Source organism: Bufo gargarizans, chromosome 8 (genome assembly GCF_014858855.1).
Source record: "Bufo gargarizans isolate SCDJY-AF-19 chromosome 8, ASM1485885v1, whole genome shotgun sequence".
Lineage (NCBI taxonomy): Eukaryota > Metazoa > Chordata > Amphibia > Anura > Bufonidae > Bufo > Bufo gargarizans.
In genome coordinates, this window is record NC_058087.1 from 109,514,614 (window position 1) to 109,528,213 (window position 13,600).

At 44.6% G+C, this 13,600-nt stretch overlaps 1 protein-coding gene and 1 long non-coding RNA gene across 3 annotated transcripts in view; one reads left to right on the forward strand and one right to left on the reverse strand.

Annotated features, from left to right (window-relative positions):
- GLS (glutaminase) overlaps nucleotides 1-2,791 on the reverse strand; it is a 1,258,313-nt gene extending 1,255,522 nt beyond the window's left edge. For both annotated transcript variants that reach the window (XM_044303244.1, XM_044303245.1), the window contains exon 1: nucleotides 2,484-2,791. In XM_044303244.1, coding sequence (XP_044159179.1) covers nucleotides 2,484-2,701 — 218 coding nt within the window. In that variant the 5' untranslated portion in view covers nucleotides 2,702-2,791. The remainder of the gene's footprint in view (nucleotides 1-2,483) is intronic.
- Nucleotides 2,792-2,905: 114 nt separating this feature from the next.
- LOC122945597 lies at nucleotides 2,906-12,508 on the forward strand. Its single transcript, XR_006391125.1, has 4 exons — nucleotides 2,906-2,995; nucleotides 9,295-9,398; nucleotides 11,102-11,348; nucleotides 11,790-12,508. It is a non-coding gene; the product is annotated as an uncharacterized LOC122945597 (long non-coding RNA).
- Nucleotides 12,509-13,600: the final 1,092 nt, after the last annotated feature.

Genomic DNA, 13,600 nt, shown 5'->3' on the forward strand with positions numbered 1-13,600 from the left:
GAAGACCAACTCCACCACCATGTTGGCAGCTGGGATGTGAGTGAATTGAAATCCACTATAAGAGAGTGCAAAAAAAAAATATATATATATATATATATATATATATATATATAATTTATTTTGGACACACCTTCTCATTCAAAGAGTTTTCTTTATTTTCACGACTATGAAAATTGTAGCGCGACACTGAAGGCATCAAAACTATGAATTAACACATGTGGCATAATACATAACAAAAAAGTGTGAAACAGAAAATATGTCTAATTCTAGGTTCTTCACAGTATCCACCTTTTGCTTTGATTACTGCTTTGCACACTCTTGGCATTCTCTTGATGAGCTTCAAGAGGTAGTCACCTGAAATGGTCTTCCAACAGTCTTGAAGGAGTTCCCAGAGATGCTTAGCACTTGTTGGCCCTTTTGCCTTCACTCTGCGGTCCAGCTCACCCCAAACCATCTCGATTGGGTTCAAGTACGGTGACTGTGGAGGCCAGGTCATCTGGCGCAGCACCCCATCACTCTCCTTCATGGTCAAATAGCCCTTACACAGCCTGGAGGTGTGTTTGGGGTCATTGTCCTGTTGAAAAATAAATGATGGTCCAACTAAATGCAAACCGGATGGAATAGCATGCCGCTGCAAGATGCTGTGGTAGCCATGCTAGTTCAGTATGCCTTCAAATTTTGAATAAATCCCCAACAGTGTCACCAGCAAAGCACCCCCACACCATCACACCTCCTCCTCCATGCTTCACGGTGGGAACAACCAGGCATGTAGAGTCCATCCGTTCACCTTTTCTGCGTCTCACAAAGACATGGTGGTTGGAACCAAAGATCTCAAATTTGGACTCATCAGACCAAAGCACAGATTTCCACTGGTCTAATGTCCATTCCTTGTGTTCTTTAGCCCAAACAAGTCTCTTCTGCTTGTTGCCTGTCCTTAGCAGTGGTTTCGTAGAAGATGTTCTACCATAAGGGCCTGATTCACAGTCTCCTCTTAACAGTTGTTCTAGAGATGCGTCTGCTGCTAGAACTCTGTGTGGCATTGACTTGGTCTCTAATCTGAGCTGCTGTTAACCTACGATTTCTGAGGCTGGTGACTCAGATAAACTTATCCTCCTTTCATGGGGCGGTCCGCATGTGAGCCAGTTTCTTTGTAGCGCTTGATGGGTTTTGTGACTGCACTTGGGGACACTTTCAAAGTTTTCCCAATTTTTCGGACTGACTGACCTTCATCTCTTAAAGTAATGATGGTCACTCGTTTTTCTTTACTTAGAATTTGTATTATGGCAAGAAAAAAAGCAGCTAACAGTCTATTCAGTAGGACTATGAGCTGTGTATCCATCTGACTTCTCCACAACACAACATTTATAAGGCAAGAAATCCCACTTATTAAACCTGACAGGGCACACCTGTGAAGTGAAAACCATTTCAGGTGACTACCTCTTGAAGCTCATCAAGAGAATGCCAAGAGTGTGCAAAGCAATAATCAAAGCAAAAGGTGTCTACTTTGAAGAACCTAGAATATGACATTTTCAGTTGTTTCACACTTTTTTGTTATGTATATAATTCCACATGTGTTAATTCATAGTTGTGATGCCTTCAGTGTGAATCTACAATTTTCATAGTCATGAAAATAAAGAAAACTTTTTGAATGAGGTGTGTCCAAACTTTTGGTCTGTACTGTATATTATATAGTATTTATTATATAGTATATTATATAGTATTTAATAATTGATCAGTAGCATCTATGATTGTACTATCGATAGGGGTTTTTGAAAGTAATATTTTAACCCGAGAGGTAAATCCTTTAGTTTTTGTGGTTTAATATTCCTGATCATTATCCAATACTTGATTTTTTGGGTTATGGGAATAAGAATTATATTTACCTGCTCCTCGACACCCGTATCTATGATTGTACTATCGATAGGGGTTTTCAAAAGTTATATTTCAATGGATTTAATAAAAAGGTATATTTTAACAATATTGGATAACCCCCTTAAACCAAAAAGAATAACCTGATTTATTATGGGATAATAAACAAGACATCTATGGGAGGGATCTATGTGAAAAACGCACAATATAGAAGATGTGGCAATTTTTCCAGAAAGCAGAAAAACTACTGTATGTTCACGTACACATCCACTGAGTGGATTCAGTCTGGATGCTATCTGTTTGCAACATGCATCGCATCTGGACGGAAAACGCGCTGGTATGAAAGAGGCTTTAGGCTAGGCCTACGCTGGTGTAGTGGGGATCTTTCCCTGCAATCCCAATTATTTCTATGGGATCACCAGCACTCTACGATCCTTGCTGTGAGCAGCCCATCCTCTATCCATCACATAGCTACAACACGCATTTTATCAGGACTTAATTAGACGAACAAAGACACGTGACAGCACTCTACAAAAGAGACAGAAAACGCTACAGAATGAAAGGATGAGCCAGGTGGCCCCACCTTGTGAGGCCCTCAGGGCTCCGTTACTTACTTGTCATCTGCTGCGACCTTCGGCACAGCTCCCTGAATGTCGGGTCCCTCAGACTTGGAGCAGAAGCGCCTACATGGAGTCAACCAGAAGCTACCAGCACTGCTCCCGCCTCCATTTCCTCTGCTGCTGAGACTGACTCTCAGCTGCGCGGTTTTACAGTTATGTCTGCCGTTTAGAATTATAATCTGCAGAAAGGCAGATCTTCCAAAACGAATCATGTTGTTGATGGAGAAATACAGCCCTGAACGCCTGGAATAAACGCAGCTAGAACCGCCTCGTAGTGTCCGCTTTCTGTGAAGGTGGGGCAGAGCCTCTGTCCTCTCCTTATTGGTTATCTATGGCAGCTGTCAGATGTAGAATCTCGCGATTGGTCGATGGGGCGGGGGTTGTGGGGATTCTAATCCTGTCAATTAAAGGGATGGGCAGGCCTAGCGTCCCAGAAACAGGAGGCTCATCAGGCTACTTTCACACTTGCGGCAGAGTGATCCGGCAAGCATGCTGCAGTATTTCAGGTACTTTCACATTAGTGGTTTTCTTTTCCTGTAATGAGCCCCTTAGGCTACTTTCACACTTGCGGCAGGATGGATCCGGCAGGCTGGTCTCCCTGTCGGATCCGTCCTTCCGCTGTTTCGCCGGACCGCCGCTCCGTCCCGATTGACTATAATGGGGACGGGGGCTGAGCTCCGGCAGTGCACGGCGAAAGCCGCCGGATTAAAAAGTCGGACATGCAGGACTTTTTAGTCCGGCGGCTTTCGCCATGCTGCACCGGAGCTCAGCCCCCATCCCCATTATAGTCAATGGGGACGGAGCGGCGGTCCGGCGAAACAGCGGAAGGACAGATCCGACAGGGAGACCAGCCTGCCGGATCCGTCCTGCCGCAAGTGTGAAAGCCTAAGGGGCTCATTACTGGAAAAATAACTGATCAGTTTCATCCCCCATGCATTCTGAATGGAGAGAAATCCATTCAGGATGTCTTAAGTTCAGTCTTTTTAACTTTTCAGGACGGAGATAATACCGCAGCATGCTGCGGTATTAGCTCCTTCCAAAATTCCGGATCAGTTGCTGGAATGCCGGATCTGTATTAACCCCTTAGGGACATTAATTCATCTTATTTCACCTTTAGGACCAGGCCATTTTTTGCAAATCTGACCAGTGTCCCTTTAAGTGCTGATAACTTTAAAACGCTTTGACTTATCCAGGCCATTCTGAGATTGCTTTTTCGTCACATATTGTACTTCATAACACTGGTAAAATGAAGTTAAAAACATTATTATTTTTTTTGCATAAAAAAAAACCTAATTTACCAAAAATGTGGAAAAATTTGCAAATTTCCAAGTTTCAATTTCTCTACTTCTGTAATACATAGTAATGCCCCCAAAAACTGTGATGACTTTACATTCCCCATATGTCTACTTCATGTTTGAATTATTTTGGGAATGATATTTTATTTTTTGGGGATGTTACAAGGCTCCTACATGGAGTCAACCAGAAGTTACCAGCACTGCTCCCGCCTCCATTTCCTCTGCTGCTGAGACTGACTCTCAGCTGCGCGGTTTTACAGTTATGTCTGCCATTTAGAATTATAATCTGCAGAAAGGCAGATCTTCCAAAACGAACCATGTTTAGAAGCAAATCTTGAAATTTTTCAGAAATTTACAAAAAAACAATTTTTAGGGACCACTACAGGTCTGAAGTCACTTTGCGAGGCTTACATAATAGAAACCACCCAAAAATGGCCCCATCTAAGGCTGAGTTCACACCTGAGCGTTTTACAGCGCGTTCCTACGCGCTGTAAAACGCTCAACAGGCAAGAACCAATGATTCCCTATGGGAATGGTTCTCACCTGAGCGTTTTACAGCGCGTACGATCGCGCTGTAAAACGCCTCAAGAAGTACATGAGCTTCTTTGGGGCGTCTTGTCGCGCGTTCCCTACATAGACTTCAGCGGGAACGCGCGACAATGGGCGTTCGCTTGTCTCTATATGCGCGATTGCAAACGCCCGTACAATCGCGCATACAGAGCGCTCCATCGCGAATGCTCAGGTCTGAACCCAGCATAAGAAACTACACCCCTCAAGGTATTCAAAACTGATTTTACATACATTGTTAACCCTTTAGGTGTTGCACAAGAGTTATTGGCAAATGGGGCTGAAATTTGAGAATTTCATTTTTTTTTGTCTAATTTTCAATTTTAACCCATTTTTTCCACTAAGAAAGCAAGGGTTAACAGCTAAACAAGACTGCATCTTTATTGCCCTGACTCTGCTGTTTGCAGAAACACCCAATATGTGGCCATAAACTACTGTACGGCCACACAGCGGGGCATAGAGGGAAAGGTGCACCGTATGGTTTTTGGAAGGCAGATTTTGCTGGACTGGTTTATTTACACCATGTCCCATTTGAAGCCCCCCTGATGCACCCCTAGAGTAGAAACTCCCTAAAAGTGACCCCATCTAAGAAACTACACCCCTCAAGGTATTCAAAACTGATTTTACATACGTCGTTAACCTTTTTGGTGTTGCACAAGAGTTATTGGCAAATGGGGATGTAATTTGAAACTTTCATTTTTTGCCTAATTTTCCATTTTAACCCATTTTTTCCACTAACAAAGCAAGGGTTAACAGCCAAAGAAGACTGTATCTTTATTGCCCTGACTCTGCCGTTTACAGAAACACCCCATATGTGGTCGTACACTACTGTACGGCCACACAGCGGGGCGTAGAGTGAAAGGTGCGCCGTTTGGTTTTTGGAGGGCTGATTTTTATGGACTGGTTTATTTACACTGTGTCCTGTTTCAACCCCCCTGATGCACCCCTGGAGTAGAAACTCCCTAAAAGTGACCCCATTTTGGAAACAACGGGATAAGGTGGTATTTTTTTGGGGGACTATTTGTAGGGTTTATATGATTTTTGGTTGCTCTATATTACATTTTTGTGAGGCAAGGTTACCAAAAATCGAAATTCTGATATTTCATCTCCATTTGCCATTAACTGTTGAGGAACACCTAAAGGGTTAATAAAGTTTGTATAATAAGTTTTGAATACCTTGAGGGGGGTAGTTTCTTAGATGGGGTCACTTTTAGGGAGTTTTTACTCTAGGGGGGTATCAGGGGGGCTTCAAAAGGGGACATGGTGTCAATAAAAAAGGCCATCAAAATCGGCCTTCCAGAAACCATGTCGGTCCTTTCCTTTTACGGCCTCCCTTTTACTGATACAGCAGTTTACGACCACAAATGTGGCATTTCTGTAAACTGCAGTAGTAAGGGTAATAAATATTAACTTTTGTTTGGTTGTTAACCCTTGTTTTGTTACCGGAAAAAACGGTTTGAAATGAAAAAGTGCCAAAAATAGCTGTTTTGTCACCGTTTTTTTTTTTGGGACCGTGTTAATATGGGGGGTTGGGTCATGGGGTATTTTTATAGAGGAGATTCTTACGGACGCAGCGATATCTAAAAAAAACTTTTTTTACATTTATTTAGGTTTTAGACTATATTATCCTTTTTGATACAAACAAAATGTTTTGTAAAGTCTAAGGCCTCATGCACACGACAGTATTTTTTCACTGTCCGCAAAACGGGATTCCGTTGGTCCGTGATCCATGACCGTTTTTTCGTCCGTGGGTCTTCCTTGATTTTTGGAACCTGGCCGTGCGGAGCCAAACGGATCCGTTCTAAATTTCGATGGAAGTCAATGGGGACGGATCCGTTTGACGTTTGACACAATATGGTGCAATTTCAGAGACCCGAATAACCCGGAAATGTAGAAAACCGCAGGTCTGAATTGACCTGCGGTTTTCTGCGATCGCATACATGGGGGGGGGGTCACAGGACCCCCCGGCGCATTTGGCCCAGGTGCCTGCTCAATGATTTGAGCAGGCACGGAGGTTCCGATCGCCGCGTGGCGGTGATCGAAAATACACAGGGCGTACAGGTACGCCCTGTGTCCTTAACCCCTTAGGGACCCTTGACGTACCGGTACGGCATGGATCCCGAATCCTTAAGGACCCATGACGTACCTGTACGTCATGGCTTTAATTTGCGATTCCGGCGCCGCGGGGGTTAATCGGAACGGGATGCCGGCTGAAGTCATTCAGCCGGCATCCCGTAACAACGCAGGGGGGGTCATTTGACACCCCCCCCCCCCCTGTATTGACGATCGCAGAAAACCGCAGGTCAATTCAGACCTGTGGTTTTCTGCGTTTCCGGTCGATTCGGGTGTCCTGTGACCCGATGAACCGGAAAAAGACTGCGATCGGTGGCGTGATTACACACCACCAATCGCAGTGCGAAGATTTGCAGAGGCAGAGCTGGCCCTGGTGCTGAACACTGCTGTCCAGGGTGCTGATTGTTGCAGGGGAGAGAGGCACGAGATTCAAACCTCCTGCGCTCCTCTCTCCCCTCCTCTTCCTGTCCAGCACCCTGACTGTGCAGCACCGTTCAGCACCAGCTCCTGCGTCCCCCTAATCGTAATCCATCACCCTCCTGCACCCATCGCCACCCAGGTAGGTTAGGGTCAGTGAGGGAGAGAGGGAGAGGCACCATTAGGAAGGGAAAGAAGAGAAAAGTTAGTTAGGGAAAAAAAAAATGAACTTTTACACAAAACTTTCTTTGATCCATCTATCAGACCCTGCCACCTGCCCCCCCCCCCCCCCCCCACCACCAGCCCCCTCTACCACCAGCCCCCTTACCACCACATATATATTTTTTTTCTGCGTTCGCTGACTGGTCGGCACTTTTTAGCGTCCGTCCACTGTTAGCGCATCGCCCGCCCCACCGCTGATCAGCGTTGTACCGCTGATCAGCAACTTTGAACATTTTTTTTTCCTAACACTTGCCCCTTTTTTTTTCCTTTTTTTTTAGTGCGCGAACACCCGTTGCCCCCACACACACGCACATATAATAAAGTTTTCCACACACGCACACATACACGCACACACAACCATGACCCGCCGGATGTTCTCGGCCGAGGCGGCATACGCCCTACTTGGTACAGGTTGCCATGTACTCTTTTGTACTATCCCGAAGCGCTGGCAGCACAGGGACATTCCTCCAGTTCTATGAGGCAGTCCTCAAAGACCTGATCTTTTCAGACCGGGATAGAGCAGGCCGGAGTACCTCGGGAACTGGAGGCGCCCGGATCGTCCCTGGCCAACACTTTCCAGGTGTGGTCCCCCATACTGAAAAGAAGGGACGAACCCAAAAAAGATGCAGAGTGTGTCACAAGAGGGGGATACGGAAGGACACCTTCCAAAACCCATATGGTGTTCCCCTCCTTCTATGTGCTCCCGTTCGGCCAAACAGTAGTTTACGACCACATATGGGATGTTTCTGCAAACTACAGAATCAGGGCAACCTATTTTGAGTTTTGTTTGGCAGTTAACCCTTGTTTTACGCCTGGAAAAAATTGATTATATTGGAAAATTTAAAAAAAAATAGAAATTTCAAAATTGTTTCTCCATCTGCCATTAACTCTTGTGGAAGACCTAAAGGGTTAATAAAGTTTAAAACAGTTTTGAATACCTTGAGGGGTGTAGTTTCTAGAATGGGGTCATTTTTGGGAGGTTTCTATTATCTAAGCCTCACAATATGACTTCAAACCTGAACTGGTCCATAAAAAGTGGGATTTTGAAGATTTCTGAAAAATTTCAAAATTTGCTTCTAAACTTCTAAGCCTTGTAACAGCCCCAAAAAATAAAATATCATTCCCAAAATGCTACAAACATGAAGTAGACATATGGGGAATGTAAAGCCATCACAATTTTTGGGGGTATTACTATGTATTACAGAAGTAGAGAAACTGAAACTTAGAAATTTGCTAATTTTTCTATATTTTTGGTAAAAATTATTTTTTTTTGTGCAAAAAAAATTAACTTTTTTGACCCAATTTTAGCAGTGCCATGAAGTACAATATGTGACGAAAAAACAATCTCAGAACGACCTGGGTAAGTCAAAGCTTTTTAAAGATATGAGCACTTAAATGAGGCTCAAACGGATGTCAGATGTGCATAACTGATGCACACAATCAGTTTTTTTTTTACAGGATCATGTTTTTTTCTTTATTTTTCTGTTCTTCTGACAGATCAGAAGAACGTAAAAATAACATTGATTTGAACTCTCCCTCCTAGGGTTGCCAAGAAATACCTTGGCACAGTGTAGTTTTGGGGTGTGGCTTAGCACAAGGTGTTATTTGACAGCAATAAGTTTGATCATATTTAGAGTTTTGTGCAAGTTTTTATTTTATTTATTTTTTTATAACAAGACACATTTTTTTCCTGTCATTTTTAATATGAATTTCAGCCAAAATGATGCACAGGTCTTATGTATGAACACTGTAATGAATGAGCTCATATTGAGAAGCAGATATCCAGAAAGCCAGGGAAAATGCATCCCACTCCTCTGATTCCCTTGCTGCCCCTGAACCGTTCAGCCCAGTTTGCCCGGTTTGTCATAGGCCCCTTTCACACGGGCAAGTTTTCCGCGGGTGCAATGCGTGAGGTGAACGCATTGCACCCGCATTGAATCCGGACCCATTCACTTCAATGGGGCTGAGCAGATGAGCGGTGATTTTCACGCATCACTTGTGCTTTGCGTGAAAATCGCAGCATGTTCTATTTTTTTGTATTGTTCACGCAACGCAGGCCCCATAGAAATGAATGGGGCTGCGTGAAAATCGCAAGCATCAGCAAGCAAGTGCGGATGCGGTGCGATTTTTCGCGCATGGTTGCTAGGAGATGATAGGGATGAGCAACCCCATTAAAGTCTAATCACTGTATTATTTTCCCTTTATAACAAGGATCTTCTATCTTCATTCAGCAGGACCTGCGCTGACGTCACCGCGCTCAGCACATGGTCATCACAGGTCTTCTGTCCAGAAAGAAGAAGACGATGCTGGCTGCGCGAACAAGTGGATGAGATGAGTTAATTTATTTTAAAAAAATTTAACCCCTCAAGGCACATTTTTGTAAGAATTCTGTTGTTATAAGGGAAAATAATAAAATTAATAGAACACCTAACCCAAAACCCGAACTTCAGTGAAGAAGTCCAGGTTCGGTCTGGGTACCACATTCAGTTTTTTCTCAATGCACTCGCGCGGAAAAAACTGAACATCAGAACGCAATCGCAGTCAAAACTGACTGCAATTGCGTGCCTACTCGCGCGGTTTTCCCGCAATGGACATGTGACGCATCCGGAGCAAATCGGGACACCCGTGTGAAAGACGCCATACTGGTTTGTTTTTGACAAGTAATCGAAAACAATTGCTTATGGAGATTAGTCAGTAAGTAGGGTTGAGCTGTAAAGTTCGGGTTCGTACCGAACTTTACGGTGTTCGGCACCCGAACATTTCAGTAAAAGTTCGGGTAATATTAATATACCATCGGATCTGAGTTTTCTCCAATCCGATGGTATATTTTAACTTGAAGCGTCCCCATCACCATAGGAACGCCTCTGTTAGAATATACCATCAGATTTGAGTTAGATCGTAAAAACTCAGATCCGACAGTATATTCTAACACAGAGGCGTTCCCATAGTGATGGGAACTACTGGTAAGTGAAAGGTCTGTGCGGTGCGTTTATTATAGCACAGACCTGTCACTTACTAGTAGGAGGAGCGCCCGGCCGGCCACAGACAGCGCACGTAAGTATAATGCTGCTAAAAGTGCTAAGTAACCATGGCAGCCAGGACTGCAGTAGCGTCCTGGCTGCCATAGTAACTGATCAGAGCCCCAGCGATTAAACTGGGACTCCGATCGGAACTGCCGCTCCGCTACAACCAATAATTTTAATTGGGGGGGGGGGTAGGGGAGGCCGCACTGGACACCAATGATTTTAATGGGGGGGGGGTGCACTAACCACCAATGATTTTAATAGGGGGGGGGCCGCACTGGCCACCAATGATTTAAATTCTGGGGAGGGAGGGGGGTCTGGCCCCTGCTGCCTGGCCGCACCCGATCTCTTACAGGGGGCTGAGATCCGCACAATTAACCCCTCAGGTGCGGCATCTGAGGGGTTAATTGTGCGGATCACATCCCCCTGTAAGAGATCGGCTGCTGCCAGGCAGCAGGGGGCAGTTATGTACACAGTTCTTAGTATATTCTAACTTGAAGCGTCCCCATCACCATGGAAACGCCTCTGTGTTAGAATGTACTGTCGGATCTGAGTTTTCACGATCATGAAAACTCAGATCTGAAAAAAAATCCGGCGAAAATTGACGACGTAATGAAACTGCCCACCGGATCCGACAAAACGCACACCGCCGCACATTTTTTTACGTAACGGATCTGTCGTTCCGTCGAGGACCGTAAAAGCCGGATCCGTAGTTCAGTTTCATTACGTCGTCAATTTTTGCCGGATCCGTCGTAAAAGCGGATCCGTCTATTCCGTTTTCTTCCGTTTTTAGACGGAAAGACGGATCCGGCGTTCAAATTTAGAGATAAAAAATCTGTTAAGCAAATGCTACAACTGGCTATAAAAGATAACAGAAGGTAACAAAAAGATGCAATCTGTTAAAGCAAATACTACAACTGGCTATAAAAAGAAAACCAAAGGTCACTTACCACTCAGAAGTTCCTTCAGCAGATTGCAAAGATGATGCCAGACCATATTTGTTTTGAATTTTCAGGCTCTAATTCTGGTTTTACGCTGGAGAAGACGTCTTAGAGCCAGACGGCGTAGAAAGCTTCGCTATTGGGTGCATCCAATAACCTCTGCAAGAGTAAGAAGGGGAGTTTTTGAAACTCTGTTTCCTGAATTGAGGGATTATCCTGAAAAATTCTTTAACTACTTACGGATGACGGTAGAAAGTTTTGACAAGACACCACTTTCCGTCGCTGTGTTTCCCCAGCAGAACGCCTATTGTTGACCATAAGGTAAAGTACATACTTTATTACATATTGTACCAATATTTGGTCTACATTTTTAAAAGCTGCTGTTTGGTAGTGTGAAGCCCTAAATTTTTTAAGCAAAATTTGCTTACTTTTTCTGGGCTCACTGTACAAAGTGTCTAATTTTGGCCCCAATTGATGCTCATCATTAATTTTTTTAATTGTACATCTTGTTTGAAAAAGTTTGAATAAATATACTAGTCATTAAAGATGTAGAATGAACTGTGATGAATATTGTTCGCCATGGAGAACAAACATTTATTGTTGAATTTTATTAAAAATTATATTGGCCACAGAAAAAATCTTGACCAAACTAAATATATGTAGGGGTGCAATACAATTGCGTCAGATTGATATACCTTGTATATTAGGTTGTTTCATAAAATTAAAAATACCCTTTTTTAAAAAATTTTCCCAACTGCATAGGTGCGGTAGATGGGAAACATATTCGTATTATCAAGCCCCACGGAACCGGATCAGAGTATTTCAATTGCAAGAAATATTTTTCAATAATACTAATGGCCATCACAGATGCTCAATATCGTTTTGTTGCAGTGGACGTAGGGGCCTATGGACGCGCCAACGATTCCATGGTATTTAAAAATTCAAATATGGGTCGTAGTCTATATAACGGACAATTCGATTTTACTCTCCCTCAACCACTGCCAGGTACTGATGGCCCACCCATGCCGTTTGTATTGGTTGGTGATTAGGCCTTCCAAATGTGTGGAAATCTAATTAAACCATATTCCAGCCGCGGATTAGATTTAAAAAAACGCACATACAACTACCGCTTAACCAGGGCTCGAAGAATGGTTGAATGCACATTTGGAATTTTGGTCACAAAATGGAGGATTTTCACTAAACCAATTCAGATGAAGGTTGAATCGGTCGGCGAGGTTGTAAAGTCTGCTGTGGTGTTGCACAACTACCTCCTTCAAAAAGAACCACTCAATTTGGAACAGGTACCGGAGGACAGCGAGATCGCAAGCATTGAAAGTTGTCGACATCGGTCAACTGTAGCGGTTGCACGGATGAGAGACCCGTTTGCGGATTATTTCTGCTCTGAAGCAGGAAGGGTGGACTGGCAGGACCGATTTGCATAAACATTTTGGGATTCATTTTCAAATAACCGTTAATTTATGTTTGTCCCGTTGGTTGATGGTTACAGTGTGTTGTATTTGATTTCAATTGCATTTTGGGTTCAATAAATATTGTTTTTACCTATTTGAGATTTTATTTTAATATATTGATGTGCCCACGCTATAGGAGCGACTGATACTTGTGTCTCTCCACTGGCGCTGGTAGATTTAATCAGGCCTGTTATGGAGACTGAGGTTAAATCTGCCCACGCTGGAGGAGCGACACATACTTGTGTCGCTCCACTGGCGCTGGTAGATTTAATCAGGCCTGTTATGGAGACTGAGGTTAAATCTGCCCACGCTGGAGGAGCGACAATTAGCAGTGCTGGGAGATTATGTCTGGCCTATTAGACACCTAGCTTTCCCCAGTCGTCTCCATGACAGCACAAACTGAGATTGCCTTCCTCTGATAGGACAGGAAAAAGCACACAGAGAGGTTAAAAACCCCACCCCTCATCACCAGTGCTTCTCACCCTGCTACGGCGGGGTGTCACCTGTTAGACCGGAGGTCGGTTCCGGGGTCCGGCTCTCCCTCCTCCAGGCGCGGTCTATGCCCGGGTCACCCTAACTCATGGTGATCCCGGCGAAGTTCCCTCTGCGGCGGCCCAGGCGGGCTTAAAGCATTGAGGCAGGGCGGCTGGAGCGACGCTGTGATGCGCTTCCCTCCAGTCGCCGGGTGATAACGTCAGACCCCGGGAGGCGTGGCCAGTGTCGTGACGTCACGGAGGCCGCGGCCGGCGCAAAATTCAAAAGGGAAGCCGATTCAGCTGCTCTGAGGTCTCCACGGTCACCCTACCTGCTGACAGCAACGCAAGTGGACGGGAGCTGAGAAGATGAGCGCCCCTACCACCACTGGCTCGGGTCCTGAGCCCCCTACCACTCTGGGCGGTGTGAGTAGCCTGCTGGCACCCTTTCATATTGCATATTTTTTCCTGCAGTGATTGACCCTTTCCTCTCTTGGTGTTGCAGGGAGAAAAGGAGTCTTCCTCCTCCGTTAAATCCAGACCCAGGAAGTGCGGCGTCTGTTCTAAGCGCCTTGCTTCCTCAGGGTCCAAGTTATTATGTAAGAACTGCACCTCTACCGTGGTGAAGGCA